The sequence below is a fragment of the Callithrix jacchus genome, chromosome 9 (assembly GCF_049354715.1).
Source record: "Callithrix jacchus isolate 240 chromosome 9, calJac240_pri, whole genome shotgun sequence".
NCBI lineage: Eukaryota > Metazoa > Chordata > Mammalia > Primates > Cebidae > Callithrix > Callithrix jacchus.
Window position 1 is genome coordinate 66,049,161 of NC_133510.1, and position 15,831 is coordinate 66,064,991.

At 52.7% G+C, this 15,831-nt stretch overlaps 1 protein-coding gene across 5 annotated transcripts in view; it reads left to right on the forward strand.

The window, feature by feature from the left end:
• Positions 1–35: 35 nt before the first annotated feature.
• MAP3K12 (mitogen-activated protein kinase kinase kinase 12) overlaps positions 36–15,831 on the forward strand; it is a 20,271-nt gene continuing 4,475 nt past the window's right edge. Inside the window, exons 1-8 of one of the 5 annotated variants that reach the window (XM_009003877.5) lie at positions 1,775–1,806; positions 12,714–12,887; positions 12,987–13,195; positions 13,522–13,705; positions 13,897–14,088; positions 14,348–14,506; positions 14,654–14,812; positions 15,628–15,736. In XM_009003877.5, coding sequence (XP_009002125.1) covers positions 12,751–12,887; positions 12,987–13,195; positions 13,522–13,705; positions 13,897–14,088; positions 14,348–14,506; positions 14,654–14,812; positions 15,628–15,736 — 1,149 coding nt within the window. In that variant the 5' untranslated portion in view covers positions 1,775–1,806; positions 12,714–12,750. Of the gene's footprint in view, positions 225–1,774; positions 1,807–8,047; positions 8,221–12,713; positions 13,196–13,521; positions 13,706–13,896; positions 14,089–14,347; positions 14,507–14,653; positions 14,813–15,627; positions 15,737–15,831 lie in introns of those variants that run through there. The other 4 variants (XM_078336511.1, XM_078336510.1, XM_002752533.7 and 1 more) reach the window with 4 other exon arrangements.

Sequence of the window (15,831 nt, forward strand, 5' to 3'; positions counted from 1 at the left end):
TGAGCCTCCATCTGGAGGGGAGCTATCCGCCCCACAACCCTCCGCGTGGCTGGCCTGGGCAGGCTGCGCCGCCTTCTGGGAGGGGCGGGCCCTTCGCCGTCGCTTCCCGAGAAGGCCGTATTTTTTTGTTTGTGATATTGTCCCGCCTCCTTCCTTCCGCGCCCCGGGTCTCCCGGGCAGTGAGGCTGTGGACATGCGTACTAGCGGAGTGGAAGCCAGGGGCGGTAAGGACTCACTCGGGCACGGGGCCTTTTGGATTCCAAGAAAACTACAGAACCCAGGAGCCTGCGCGCCATCTTTGTCGCAGCTGGAGGGGCAGGGTCAAGCACGCACGAGAAGCTTAGCGGCGTCATTGGTTACTCCCGTTGCGTTTACTTCCTCTCGGCGCACTGAGATTGGTTATTTCGACTAAACGGGCGGGGACAAGGAAAAGTCAGCCCCCCTGACCACGCCTGCTTGTCAAAGGAAGGTTGTGATTGGTCCGGGGAGGCTGCCTTCGGATCCTGGCTTATTGCGGTCAGGGTGGGTCTTACCCAGACACCGGAGAGGACCGATCTCTGCCTCCACAGGGCGCTGGAGCTGGTGCAGGTCCATGTCCATCTCAGACAGTCCCCTCAACCCTCAGCTTAAGCCCCTGGCTGCTGGGCCTTCGTAACGCAGAACTTGTTTCCTTTTTCTAGGTTGTCCTTCACCTCCCTTCAGGTTTTGCTGCTTTTGTAAGCCTTTTTAGAACGGCTCTAGTGAACCTCCCTTACACTGGCCAGGAAACCTCTGGGTCCTGAAAATCAGGTTATAGTGGGACGATAGGATTAGAAGGACTAGGCACCTGGTGGTCTCGTCCCCTCTGCCGTGAGTCTTGGGTCTTTCAGCTGAAGAGAGCAGGAGTGAATTTTGGCCACCTAAGACTAATCAACTGATCTGGGTGTACACGAGCAGATGCTCATTTCTTAGTCCTAGAGCCCCATTGCCTTCTCCCCGAAAGTCGCACAACCACCGGGCTAAGGGAAATCTTGTGACCTTGGAGAGAGATCACATTAAAAAAAAAGAAAGAAAGAAAGAAAAGGGTTCTAATGAGTCTTCTGAGAACCGGTCAAGAAAGAGATGTCTTACTCTGAGCCGGGGTAGGGTTGGAGATCCAGAGGAATCTTGGAATGATAATCCAGGAACAGTGGAGGAGGATGGGGCCTAGAGCTGAGTGAATTCCAAGTGGGTTAAATTCGAGTGAGCGGTGACAATCAAGGGAAGGAGAGCTGGCAAGATCTGTATGATAGGGGAGCTATGCCAGGGTGCTAGGGATCCCATGTGAGGGGCTGCTCTCTCCGGTGTAGAAAGGAGTCTATAGGACGGGTCATAGAGGGTTCCTGCGAAATCAGCCTAAGGCCCGAGGTGGGACCTCCATAGGGCACCGCCAGTAGGGAGGCATGGGGCCCAGGCGGACCAGGGACGAGCCTGGAGCGCGCCGGATGGCAACAGCAGGCTCCTTTAAGAGGCCGGCGGCTCCATCGCAGCATCCCCCGCTCAGGGCGTGTCCGTCCCGGGGGGCCAGGGGCGGGGGCCCTGGAAGGAGCGGGAGTTCAAGCCGAGCTGGGACGAGGCTAGGGGTCGGGAGGTGGGGGCAGAAAGCTGGGGCTGACACCCGTGCATCCGGACTCCGCACTAGCATCGCCTGTGACAGCGCCCCGGGTCCGGTGGAGGGCAGCGGGGGGAGGAGGGAAGGAGGAGGAGAAGGAGGAGGAGGCGGGAGCAGCATCCGGAGCTGAGCTGCAGCAGCGCCGCCTTTTGTGCTGCGGCCGCGGAGCCCCCGAGGTGAGATCCTGGCCGAGTTGTGGGGGGGTGGGGGGCAGGGATGGGTCCGGGTCTTGGGATCCGGGCGTGAAGGGAGGGTCGGTATGCAGATGTGGCCTGGTGCAGGGTGGTGGCTTGGGGATGCTGAAGCTGTGTAGATGGAGGGACTGGGGACCTGGACCCGACGCCTGTGGGGCTGGGAAGGAAGGGAATGGAGCCGAGGGATGCCGCGGCCCAGCTTAGAGACGAAGGGCCTCCAGAGCTGGAAAGGACCGTATTGGGGTGGTGTGGAGGGTGACTGGGGGACAGACGTAAAGGACAGAGGGCAAGAGAACATCTCCTCCCACTCATCCTCAGGAAGGGAGAGAGGGAAGGAGGAGGGAGAGTTTTGGCCCCCTCCAGGGAAGGAAAGGAAGGGCAAGGACTGATGTACCTACCATCTCCCTCCACACACACACTTAGCAGGCTGGACCTCAAGATTAGTCAGAGAGCACCTGTTCCTGGATCCCAGGCGTTGGTCCCCCTCCCCTTCCAGCTGTGATCCTCCTAATCTCCGCCAGCTGTGGCATTCACCTCCATCCAGCTGTTGCATCCTCCCCTCCCCCATTCACGTGTGGGTTTCTCCGTCCTCTTTCTCTCCATCTCCTCTGGCTCCCCTAACCCATCTCCCCCAGTCAGGCCCTCCAAAAACCTCCTCCCTTTCCCACAAACACTCCTCAAACTCATTGGCTTAAAAATAAGCAAGAGTTGAGACTTGCTGGTAACCAAGGCCTTGACTAAGAGGAGGGAAGAGTCAAGGCTCTGTAGACAGTGGGAGGAAATAGTGAGAAGTCCCTTAGAGTTAAGGGAGGAGTCCTACCTTGTAGATGCCTCATGTGCTGCCTTTTTCAGAGAAGCGTAGGTGAGTGGCCTCCAATCAGGAGGGAGTGCACTGAGGTCTCCTCACCCCACCCAGAGTCGTCTCAAGCCACTGTCAGTGCATCCCTCTAAACACATTTCCCTTACAGTTCTCAGGGTGGACTCCATTGTTCTAGGAGCTCTGAGTTTCAGCCAGAGGGTCATACCAAGCTAAGGCTAGCAGAAAGGATTTAGGAAGGAAAGGACTCAAGTGCCCCCTGAGCCTTCCTGTTGACATTGAAGTTTCTCTGAGCTTTAGGGTCCTGCTCCCTCCTATCTCACACAAGTAAAAAAAAGTGTGTCCCCTCAAGCATACCATTCATCCATCACTTCCATTGTCAACTGAGGTAATTTTGGGAAAACCCCAGCTCTCAACATAGAGACACCAGCTAAATGTCCATCCCTAATGAAATCCAGTTATGGACCAAGGAGGCAAGAAGTTAGACGTGGCTCGGGATTTTCTAGGTTTCCTACATAAGGAACCTTCTAAAAACCAATTGCTGTTCCCCAGGCCTTCCCCTGGTGGTGACACTGTGGTAAGATCTGGCTTTGCTAGGAAGATGACCCTCGGTTCTACCACTCATGGCCCAGACTGTCATCATGCACAGTCCTCCCGCTCCCCTGCCGGAATCTGGAGATAAAGAAGAAAGTCCTTACTAGGGTGGGCTGGAGATCACCCCTATAATCAGGTCCTCAGCTGTGTACCAGTCAAGCCCTGGGACCCCCAGCTGCCATGCCTCTTCCAGGGAGGTGAAAATATCTGTCCCCTAACACCCACCACTCACCCATTCACACTATTGACTGAGGTGATGCTGGGAAGAAGGATACTGTTGAGATGATGCTAGCAGGAGACAGAGGGGCTTCATGAGGGCCTGGCCACACAGACTGGTCTGTCCGGTTCATTGGCTCCCAGAAGGACTGGGGTCAATGTGTGTGTGGGGAAGGTGGGGAGACTGCGACAGTGACCAGATTCCAGAGGAGGCTAAAGATCATTCAGGATAGAGCCCTTGCACTTTGGTTTCTTAATTCTTCAGTCTTTTTTCCCTCTTGTTTCTCCACCTCCCTTTCCACCTGTACCCTCCCTACTGGCACTTGCTCTGAGAAAGAGAACAAGGGAAAGAAAGGAAGGGAATCACATTCATAAAAGACACAACTGTGTGTTAGGTACTTTCCGTATGTCTAATGCTTATATTGAGCTTCCTGTGTGCCAGGTCCTGGGCCAAGAGCTTTATTTTGATTGCCTTAATAATGACCTTAACAAGACTGAGTGAGACAGTGTTATCATCATCTCTGATGGAGGAGGAAACTGAAACTTAAATAATTTGCTCCAAGTAAAAAAGTTAATATGTGGCAAGAGGTAGGATTTGAACCCAGGTCTGTGTGACCCAGAACCACCTGTGTTCTTTTTTTTTTTTAAGACAGGGTCTCACCATATTGGTCAGGCTGGTCTTGAACTCCCGACCTCAGGTGATCCGCCTGCCTTGGCCTCCAAAGTGCTTGGATTACAGGAGTGAGCCACCACGCCCGGCCAGAACCTGTGTTCTTACCACCATATTTAATACTGCATTGGCACTATGTGACATAGGTATCACTGTCCCCATTTAGCAATGAAGAAACTGAGGTTTAAGAAGTCTCAGGCCAGGTCACCCAACTGGCCAGGAGCAGAGAGACAAGTCCTCAGCAAGCCACTCTGATGTTGAGGCCTGTGTTCTCCTCCACCTGCCCTCTCCCTACAGCACAACTATCCTAATAAGCTAAGTGACAGGAATTCATGAGCAGTTCATCAATCTTATTTTCTCTTTTACACTTTAAATTTTATATCTTACATTAAAAGCAATTCAAAGTTGTTACTGAAATACTAAGAATGTAGGTAAACCTAACGGAGAAAATTAAAACACCCTTCATTCCACCTAACTAGAAACTGTTGTTATACTTTGATATTTATTCTTCCAGATTTTCGTTTTATTTATTTATTTATTTTGAGATGGAGTTTTGCCCTTGTTGCCCAGGCTGGAGTGCAGTGGCACAATCTTGGCTCACTGCAACCTCCACCTTCCAGTTTCAAGTGATTCTCCTGCCTCAGCCTCCCGAGTAGCTGGGACTACAGGTGTGCGCCACCATGCCCGGCTAATTTTTGTATTTAGAGTAGAGATGGAGTTTTACCATGTTGTCCAGGCTGGTCTCAAAGTCTTGACCTCATGATCCGCCCACCTTGGCCTCCCAAAATGCTGGGATTACAGGCACAAGCCACCGTGCTCAGCCCCAGATTTTTAAAAATGCCCATCCAGCTGAGGAACTATTTGTTAACATCCTCTGAACTTCTTCCAGGTCCATCTGAGGTCCTAGGTAGGAGGGACTCCTGTGATGCATCCTGCCCTGCTCTTGCCCTTCCTTTCCCCAGGCCTCTGTGGGGAAGGCTGAGGGGTGATCCAGGGCCACATGATCAAAGGTAGGATCTAAGCAGTGTAGCTGCTTAAGAGAGCAGATTCCAGAGACAACTGGCCAGGGAGTGAGGACAGGCTGCAGAAAAGCAGGCCTTCCCCCTTAGTCCAGAAGAGAGAGAATGGCAGGATTTACAGAGGAGGGACGGGTGATCTGGTAGAGGAATGACCGGGGACTCCAGCACAATCACGAGCACTGTGACCTGGTTCCACTGGAACCTGAAATCACCATTTGTTCTGGGAAAGCGAAGGTTGGAGACGAAGCCTCCCTTCTTCTGGTCAGAGAGAAGAGAGAGCCTCTCTCCAGGATCCACAAGGAAAGACCTGCTGTCCAGCCAACCAGGAAGACAAAGCAAGAAGGCTGCTCCCTGCACCCCTCCACCATCTTACTTAACCCTCACCACCCCAGAAGGGAGGGTTGGGCACCACAGAGAGATTATATTCCTTAAACTAATTGGTGGCAGAACTGGGATTCTCGCTCTGATCTCTCCAAATCTGAAGCTGATTCTTTTTTTGTCTTTTTTTTTCCTTTTTGTGGAGAATGGGGTCTCACTATATTGCCCAGGCATCTAACTCCTGGGCTGGCTCAAGCTATTCTCCCACCTCTGCCACCCCAAGAGCTGGGATTACAGGCGTAAGCCACAGCGCTCAGCTGCTGATTCTTTTGTGCTAAACAGTAATGTCCCTCCCTTCCCTGAAACCCTTCACCATCCACCCTACTGGAAGAAGTATGGCAGCTAAGAGTTTCAGGGCTTGATTGGTATAGGGCTGAGGACCTGAATTTAGGGGTGATCTCGTTTTCCCCCAAGTTCTCAGGGGAACCTCTCATGAGGGCACTAAGAAAAGCTACAATTCTTTTCATCTTGGGACCCTGGGGCCAAGACCATGGATCCTGTCAAAAAGGAAAATGAAAACAAGCTGCAGGGCAGGGTGCAGTGGTTCACACCTGTAACGCCAACTCTTTGGGAGACCTAGGCTGGTGGATCATTTGAGCCTAGGAGTTTGAAACCAGCCTGGTCAACAGAGTGAGACATGGTCTCCACAATTTTTTTTAAATTTAGCCTGGTATGATGGTGAGTGCCTGTAGTCCCAGACTGAAGGGGGAGGATCATTTGAGCCCAGGAGGTTGAGGCTGCAGGCAGTGAGCCATGATCGTGCCACTGCACTCCAGCCTAGGCAACAAAGCGAGACCCTGTTTCAAAAACAATACAAGCTGAAGCCAAGCGGACAGGAGGGATGGCCACAAATGGTCAGAGTCCTTTATCCTCTCAGGGTCTCAAAGCTTGCAGAGGTGGAACTACGACTCCAAAGTCTTGGGTCTCCTTTCCCTTTGAAGACTCCCCTCCCTACCCCCACTCATGAGAGAAAGGGAATCATCCTCCTTTTCCTAAGTAAAAACTGAGGTCTCAGACAGTGGAGAGCACTCAATGTGAGATCCTAAGATTAAGGCAGATGGCCTGGCCTTGCACCGAGCCCCTCAGACCACCAAACAGCTTGGCATTGACATTCTGCTGTTAGACAAGGAGCTAGAGAGAATTCAGAGTTTACCTGCCACAGGCTTCCAAAATCTCAGGCCAGAGAACCTAGAAGGTGGGATAGATGGGGGTGATTTCCACCCCACTCTACCCTGTTGCCGACTTATGGAGCACTTTGGAACCACCAGCAAAGCACTGAATTAGGGCCTTTTGGGTGGCCAAAGAGCCTCCTCCCCTGGCAGATGTGTGGCTTAGAGACCATTCTGTCCCCTCACCCAATGTGAGGCAGAAGCACCATCAACACTTCGTAGATATGGTTGACAGAGTGAGTGACACAGAGATCCACCCTGTCACATTGCTGTCCTTCTCCCAGTTCTGCATAATTGATAACGGAGAGACAGCTCCCCTCCCCCAGGGTGACTGAACGTCTGGGCCAGGGGCTCCCAGCCATCCCAGACGCCCCTCCAAAGCCCTGGCGCCAAGGCCCGGCCAGGGGGCAGTGAGACACAGCTGGCAGGTCAGGAATAAAGGAAACAGAAAGCGTGTGTCTGTGTGTGTGTGTGTGTGTGTGTGTGTGTGTGTGTATGTAGGGAGGAATCTCCAGTTCCTCTATAAAACTATAGCTCCCAGGGGCAGCAGTTTTCCCTCCACTCCAGGTCAATTCTGGAAGAGCTGTCATTAGCCTGAGATCTTTCCCTTGGTCCCATCTCCTACTTCTTCAGCTATCCCCAGGACCCTAAAAGACAGACAGGTGAAATGGCTTCTCTCCTCTCCCCAGCTGCTGGCTCTGGATACCAGAAGGGCCTCTGGGGAAGCCTGGTGAACTGGAGGGAGGCTCGGCTGGCTGCAAGTGTCTCTGAGCATGTCCCCCTTTCTATGACTAAACCACCTAGTCGTCAAACAACCAGATGACGGCTGAAAAATTCCTTTAAAAAGCCAGGTGTTTTGCCTACTCAAAGCTCAGCTTCTAGATAGAAAAGGAGGTGGATGCTCTCTGTGTTTCTCACTCCCCTTTCATCTCCATTTTCTCAGGGTCCTCCTCTGCTTTTCCAAACAGCTTTTCAAGCCATCCTTCTCGGGGTTGACTCCGCTTCACACTGTTCCGGTGTCTGTATACGTCTCGGCTCCTTCCTTCTTCCCTAGCTGTGCCTTTCGCCTTTTCTGTGCCTTGTCTCCCTTTCTCTCATTTCCTGCTTTCCTTCACTGTGGCACTGCACCCCCAATGCCAACCCAAGTCCCCTACTGCCAACACCCGACGCCTCAGCCGAAGATCTCTCTGCATGCGGGGGCAGGGGAAGGTACGGGAAGGAAGGGGACACAGATGGGGCTGACCGCTGGGTGGGGGCCCACACCTACAATCCCCGCAACCAGCCACCAAGGCCAGCCCAGGTCAGGGGCGGGGCCCAGGCGCAGCCCCGCCCCCGCGTTGCGCTCACGTGACCCTGGGCTAATCTTGTCCTGGTGACTTCACGCACCGCCTCGGGCCCAGTCGTCATGGTTACGCCGCAGCGCCCAGCGCTTCTCCTAGCTGGCCGTGTCCCCTCCCCTTCCCCACCCGGACCACCCCCTTCCGTCGCCCGGCTCTCGCCCCAGCCACGCGGCACGTGACGGCCGGGAAGGAGGTCGGAATGGGGGAGGGGGCGCTGTGGCCATAACTCCTTCCGCTCCACTTTGAGCGGCTCTGACTTCGACCTTCCACTGCCGGTGGGCAAGCGGTCCAGGAGGCGACCCCAGCTCCTCCCAGAGCGCTCCACTACTGCCAGCCCTCCCTCCTGGCCTGCCAGGCGAGAGCGTCCCGGAGTCGTGGGCCTTGGTTCTGGGTGGTCCGGAAGCGAAGCCCCGGCCTGCGGCAGAGTGGGAGGTGGTGGTGGGGGGGGGCGGGGGCAGGCAAACTCCCTTGGGTCCTCCAGACGAAATTCTCCCATGTGTTGGCACTTTACTTGGTCTGTGTTTGCCTATAATTTGCATTGCAGTGTACACCTTACCTCGTGAAGTCAAAAATACCGCGTGGAATATGTTGGGGATTTGGAAGCTGAACTTCACTGTGATGTGTGCTTTCTGGGTCTAAGTTCTCTCAAGAATATAATGGGACCAGTAGTACTTCCTTCACCTGGTTCTTCTGAGGATTCAGAGAGCTAATGTGTGTGCGCGCGTACAGAGTGTTTGGTGCTTAAGGCAATCCTCCGGGTGGGTAGAGCCCTGGTTCCACCTTACCGAGCACCTTCTGCACGCCAGGTGCTGTTGCAAGCCATGGTTCCCTTGTGATGCAAAGCCTCTAAGGGCTGCACAGGCTCCAGTATAATGGGAGCCATGATGGAGAAAGCATAGCCGGGCTGTGCCAGCCTAGAAGGCGCATTAACCTAGAGCGGATCAGGAAAGAAGGACGTGCAGGATAAAGTGAGGCTGGGGGTGAAGCTTGAGCCTTTTTTTTTTTTTTTTTAGACACAGTCTTGCTGTCACCCAGGCTAAAATGCACTGCACAATCTTGGCTCACAACCTCCACCTCCCGGGCTCAAGCGATTCTCCCATCTTGGCCTCCCAAGTAGCTGGGACCATAGGTATGCACCACCACACCCAGCTAATTTTTTGTATTTTTAGCGGAGGCAGGCTCTCCCCACGTTGCCCAGGCTGGTCTCAAACTCTCGAGCTCAAACGATACGCCCACCTCGGCCTCCCAAGGTGCTGGGATTACAGACATGAGCCACCGCGCGCGCCCCGCCGAGCTTGAGCTTTTTTTTTTTTTTTTTTTTGAGACAGAGTTTCGCTCTTGTTACCCAAACTGGAGTGCAATGGCACGATCTCGGCTCACTGCAACCTCCGCCTTCTGGGTTCAAGCAATTCTCCTGCCTCAGCCTCCCGAGTAGCTGGGACTACAGGTGCATACCACCATGCCCAGCTAATTTTTGTATTTTTAGTAGAGACGGGGTTTCACCATGTTGACCAGGATGGTCTCGATCTCTTGACCTCGTGATCCACCCGCCTCGGCCTCCCAAAGTGCTGGGATTATAGGCGTGAGCCACCACGCCCGGCCTGAGCTTCTTAATAGCTATGGCACTGTGGGCAGGTTAATACCTCTATGCCTTAGTCTGTAAAACGAGCTAATAATGCCCACCTTACTTTAGAGGATTAAATACGCAAAGTACTAATGTACCTATAACAGAAGCTAACATATTTAATAAACCTTTGTCTTTTTGAGACGGAGTCTTGATCTGTCGCCCAGGCTAGAGTGCAGTGGAAGCTCACTGAAACTTCCACCTCCCGGGTTCGAGTGATTCTTCTGGTGCTGGTGGGGGCAGTTTTTTGAGACAGGGTCTCACTCTGTCACCCAGGCGGCAGTGCAGTGGTGCAGTCACTACTCACTGCAGCTTCAGCCTCCCATGCTCAAGCTATCCTCCCACCTCAGCCTCCTGAGTAGCTGGGACTAAAGGCCCACATCACCACAATTGGCTAATTTGTATTTTTTTGTAGAGATGGGTTTTCCCCACGTTGCCCAGGCTGGTCTGGAACTTCCAGGCTTCAGTGCCTTGGCCCCCAAAGTGCTAGGATTAAAGGTGTGAGCCACCATGCCTGGCCCTTTTTTTTTTTTTTTTTTTTGAGACGGAGTTTCGCTCTTGTTACCCAGGCTGGAGTGCAATGTCACGATCTCGGCTCACCGCAACCTCCGCCTCCCGGGTTCAAGCAATTCTCCTGCCTCAGCTTCCCGAGTAGCTGAGACTATAGGCATGCACCACCATGCCCAGCTAATTTCTTTGTATTTTTAGTAGAGACAGGGTTTCACCATGTTGACCAGGATGATCTCCATCTCTTGACCTTGTGATCCACCCACCTCGGCCTCCCAAAGTGCTGGGATTTTATAGGCATAAGCTACTGCACCCGGCCTGTTGTTTTTTTAATTGAGACGAGTCTTGCTCTGTCACCCAGGCTAGACTGCAATACACGATCTCGGCTCTGCAACCTCTGCCTCCCAGATTCAAGCGATTCTCATGCCTCAGTCTCCTGAGTAGCTGGGACTACAGGTTCATGCCACCATGCCAGGCTAATTTTTTTTTTTTTTTGTAGAGATGGGGTTTCACCATGTTGGCCAGTCTGGTCTCAAACTCTTGACCTCAAGTTATCCCCTCACCTCAGCCTTCCAAAGTGTTGGGATTACAGGTGTGAGCCACCGCACCCAGCCACCAATCTGTTTTAGAAAGATCCTTCTGAAGGTGCTGGGTGGAGAATTGGGGGTAAGGAGGGCACTTGGAGACAATCTTCCTGGGCCAGGTGAGGACAGCTAATGAGGCTTGAACTAAGGCAGTAACACTGGGACTAAAGAATAGCATGCATTGGGTCAGAGCTTTACAAATGTGCCAGCTGTAAGAATCACCTAGGGTGCTTATTAAATATGCAGATTCCAGGCCTACTGCCCTCACCCCCCAGGAAAAAGTCTTCAAGGGAAAGGCCTGGAAATTAAGCATTATAAGAACTATTAGTTTCCCTAGCCGCCTTGTATGCCTTCTGCATGTGGAGATTCCTGCCACCCCTCCCACATTGTAATTCAGAATGTATGGCAGTTCTTTCCAGACTGCAGGGGCTCATGGAAGGACCCTACTAGCTATGAGGAACAATTAGAAGGATGTTTTTTCTCAGGAATAATCTCAGGATTTGGTAACTGACAAGTGTGGAGTGACTGGGAGACCAGGATGACTCCTGGTGTCAAGTTCTGGACAAGTCTGGTGTAGGATGAAGGGTTTGCTGTGCCCGAGTGACAGCCAGTTTATTCCTTTGTATAGTTGGAAAAACAGGCTCAACTACAGCCTGCCTGAGGTCACAGCCATTAAGTGGCAGAAGCAAGTCCAGAATCCAGGTTTTTTTTTTTTTTTTAATTATTGTTTTTGAGATGGAGTCTCGCTCTGCTGTCCAGGCTGTAGTGCGGTGGCTCACTGCAACCTCCGCCTCCTGGGCTCAAGCAGTCCTCCCACCTCAACCTCCAGAGAAGCTGGGATGCCACAGTCACACATCATCATGCCTGGCTAACTTTTTTTAACTTTTGGTAGAGACAGGGTTTTGCTGTGTTGCTCAGGCTGGTCTTGAACTCCTGAGCTCAAGTGATCTACCTGCCTCAGCCTCCCAAAGTGCTGAGATTACAGGCATGAGCCAACACACCGTGCCAGATTTGGGTTTTTTAATGGTTGCTTTTTAAATAGCACCCAGCTATGAACTGGGACAAATCTCCATTGCCTGGAAAGCTAGGTCATGGTTTGGGGAACAGGGGATGGGACAATGGGGAAGAGGAAACAAGACCCTGTTTGACCCCTGGGAGAGCCACTGGACTGAAGGGAGGGCTAAGGGGGATGAAGTAGTGGCCTTCTGTGTCTGCATCCCCATTGGCTGTTTCTGCCTTTTTCCCCACCTGTGCCGGGGAGGGGGGAAACACACAGAACTCTGTGGTTACAATCTTCATATACCTTGGAGAGGCCCAGGAATGTGTCTTAGAATGAGGCTCTCACCTGAGTTGAGTGCTCCTGAGAGGGCCTCAGTAGTACCGTGTGTTAGTGCCTGGGTGGGAGGCCTGGTGCATCATCTGTATGTAGGCAGCTCGAATGCTGTCTGAGGGTGCCTGAACAGGTCTACCAGCATCCTATGTGTGCTTCAGTGTGAGGGAGGTCTACTAGGTGTTACCACTGTGTACGTACCTCAGGTTGACCCTGAGGTAATAAAGGTGTAAATGTGAGACCGTCGTATTGTGTGTACCTGAGTCTCAGATGAAAAAAATGTGCTGCAGCAATGAATTAGTCCTCTTACAGGGAGAAGGGGAACTCATCTGTTACCATTATACTTGAATTTGAGACATATTTTACCAGTGTCTACCTGAGAATGATATGCAGGTACAATACCAGAATACCTATTACTTACTTGCCTTACTAACATGCCTGAGAGGAAGCCCAGGTGTATCAGATTTCCTAAGATGGCTCAAGGTGAAACTTGGAGGGGAAAGGGTAACTGAGGGTGAGCCACAAGTGTTACCTCCAGCAGGGCTACTGTGAGCCCAGCACTCCAATCTGTGCCTCTGAGGTAAGCGTCCTGAGCGGGTACACTGGGGCTTTAACAGCTCCTCCTTCCTTCGTTCCCACAGGGCCCTGTGCTCACCATCATACCAGGGGGCAGAGGTGATGGCTTGCCTCCATGAGACCCGAACACCTTCTCCTTCCTTTGGGGGCTTTGTGTCTACCCTAAGCGAGGCATCCATGCGCAAGCTGGACCCAGACACTTCTGACTGCACTCCTGAGAAGGACCTGACACCTACCCAGTGTGTACTTCGAGATGTGGTACCCCTTGGTGGGCAGGGTGGGGGAGGGCCCAGCCCCTCCCCAGGTGGAGAGCCGCCCCCTGAGCCTTTTGCCAACAGTGTCCTGCAGCTACATGAGCAGGATGCAGGGGGCCCAGGGGGAGCAGCTGGGTCACCTGAGAGTCGGGCATCCAGAGTTCGAGCTGACGAGGTACGGCTGCAGTGCCAGAGTGGCAGTGGCTTCCTTGAGGGTCTCTTTGGCTGTCTGCGCCCTGTCTGGACCATGATTGGCAAAGCCTACTCCACTGAGCACAAGCAGCAGCAGGAAGGTAGGTCACATCCTTGTGGGAGCCTCCTATTGCCCTGAGCCCAATATCTGTTGGTTGGTCAGCTCCACTAAAATCACCCAATGGTCCCTTCCCTCCCCATGCCCCAGCCCTAGTACCGTAGTCATCCATCAGCCTCTAGCTTCCCAGCTTTTTTTAAGGCCACCCATTCATTCCTTCCCTGTCCCCTCAAACTACCTTCTCCGCCTATTTTGGCTACCTTTCTGCCTTACCCTCAAGTCAATTCAGCCAACCCAATGCTATCCCCTGTTCCTGGCCTTGATTGTGGCTCTTTCTGAGGCTTGTGGCGCTGTGCCTCCTGCCCACAGACCTTTGGGAGGTCCCCTTTGAGGAAATCCTGGACCTGCAGTGGGTGGGCTCAGGGGCCCAGGGTGCTGTCTTCCTGGGGCGCTTCCACGGGGAGGAGGTGGCTGTGAAGAAGGTGCGAGACCTCAAAGAGACCGACATCAAGCACTTGCGAAAGCTGAAGCACCCCAACATCATCACCTTCAAGTGAGGTCCAAGGCAGGGGCTGGGTGTTCGGGATACTATGCTAAGGCCTGGTACCCTCCTGGGCAGTGGGACCTACCCCATCCTTCCCAGAGGAGACCCTTAGGCGGAATGGGTGGGAATGGGGGTTCCAGGTATCAATCAGTTGGAAGGTTGATCCAGCTGAGGCCTTCATACCATTGTTTGGCTCCCAGGGGTGTGTGTACCCAGGCTCCCTGCTACTGTATCCTCATGGAGTTCTGCGCCCAGGGCCAGCTGTATGAGGTACTGCGGGCTGGCCGCCCTGTTACCCCCTCCTTACTGGTTGACTGGTCCATGGGCATCGCCGGTGGCATGAACTACCTGCACCTGCACAAGATTATCCACAGGGATCTCAAGTCACCCAAGTGAGTAAGCAAGCAGGGAGCAACAGATGGGCATGCAGGTGACCCACTCAAGTCAGTGTGGCCTTCTCCCCGCTTCCAAACCATGTCCTAGGTCCATGTGGCCATCTCAGAAACCTCTTCCAAGTGACAGTCCCACCTCGGGAACGCTGTAGTGAGCCCCTTTGGGTGTCCCAGATGATTTAAAACTGAAAGAGTTCCTGCAGAATTAGATAAAGTATGTGGAGGGGCGTGGATCCCAGCTGACTACACTCTTTACCAGCATGCTAATCACCTACGACGATGTGGTGAAGATCTCAGATTTTGGCACTTCCAAGGAGCTGAGTGACAAGAGCACCAAGATGTCCTTTGCAGGGACAGTAGCCTGGATGGCCCCTGAGGTGATCCGCAATGAGCCTGTGTCTGAGAAGGTCGACATCTGGTGAGGACTAGGCTGAAAACTGAGAAGAGTGGGTAGCCAGCACTGGGGGATGGCTGACAACTTACAGGGCTTAAGCACAAGTGATGAACTGTAGCAACCAGGACCTCTGGAGGAAGCCCTTCCCAAGTGATGTCCCTTCATCCCTAGGTCCTTTGGTGTGGTCCTGTGGGAACTGCTGACTGGTGAGATCCCCTACAAAGATGTAGATTCCTCAGCCATCATCTGGGGTGTGGGAAGCAATAGTCTCCATCTGCCCGTGCCCTCCAGTTGCCCAGATGGTTTCAAGATCCTGCTTCGCCAGTGCTGGTAAGGATGGTCTGGGCTGGGATACTGGGCCTGGAGAAGTTGCGAAGCATAGCAGTACTGATGGACAGCCAGTACCTAGAATCCTAAGCAGCCAAGCACAGAATCTTTAACAGGAAGGTTGTCAAGAGCTCTCAGATATGGCTCCATAAGTACTGAGGACTCAGGATGTGATCCAGGGAACTAGAATCTGGAACTAAGAGGGGTTGGACTCAACAATAAATGGGAGGGGTACATTTAATTCAGATTGACTTTCAACTGAATCAGGCGCATGCTACCTTCTGAGCTGAGTCATCAGGGGCAAGTGGTATCACTCTGAACCTGTTTCCTCATCTATAAAATACAGTTAACAGTATCTGCATTCCTGGGTTGCCATGAAGTGCCAGTGAGTGCATACAAGTACAAGGAAGGAGCAGCATAACCACTAGCATGGTTGGTTGAACCTCAAGTAGACAACCGTAGAACACAGAGGGAAAGGGCCCCAGAACCTCATTTGGAACTTAGACCCAGGGTTTGAAGATTCCTTATCTGTCACTGAGCATTTCCCGAAGTAGTTCCTTCAATGGAGTTACTCAGAAAAGGCTTTTGACAGACAAGTTGGAAAATAACAGGATTCAATAGGTTTCCTTACTACAGGACTTTGACATGCCAATGGATACTGTGTAACATTCCCTAGAGACAGCTGACCATAAGTTCTTTTGTCCCAGAGTACATTCTAAAATTGAATTCTCCAGGACACACTTTGGGAAAGGATGCTTTAATTCCTACATGGTCCTCCCTCAAATTCTCCTCTCTCCTTCTAACTCCATTCCTTTCAGGAACAGCAAACCACGAAATCGCCCCTCATTCCGACAGATCCTGCTACATCTGGACATTGCCTCAGCTGATGTACTCTCCACACCCCAGGAGACTTACTTTAAGTCCCAGGTGTGCTGTGGGTAGGAAAATGAATACCTAACTCCCCTTCTTTGCAGAGATGATGATGCCCTTTGAGAGGGAGGCTGGGAAATGGGTTGAGTGGG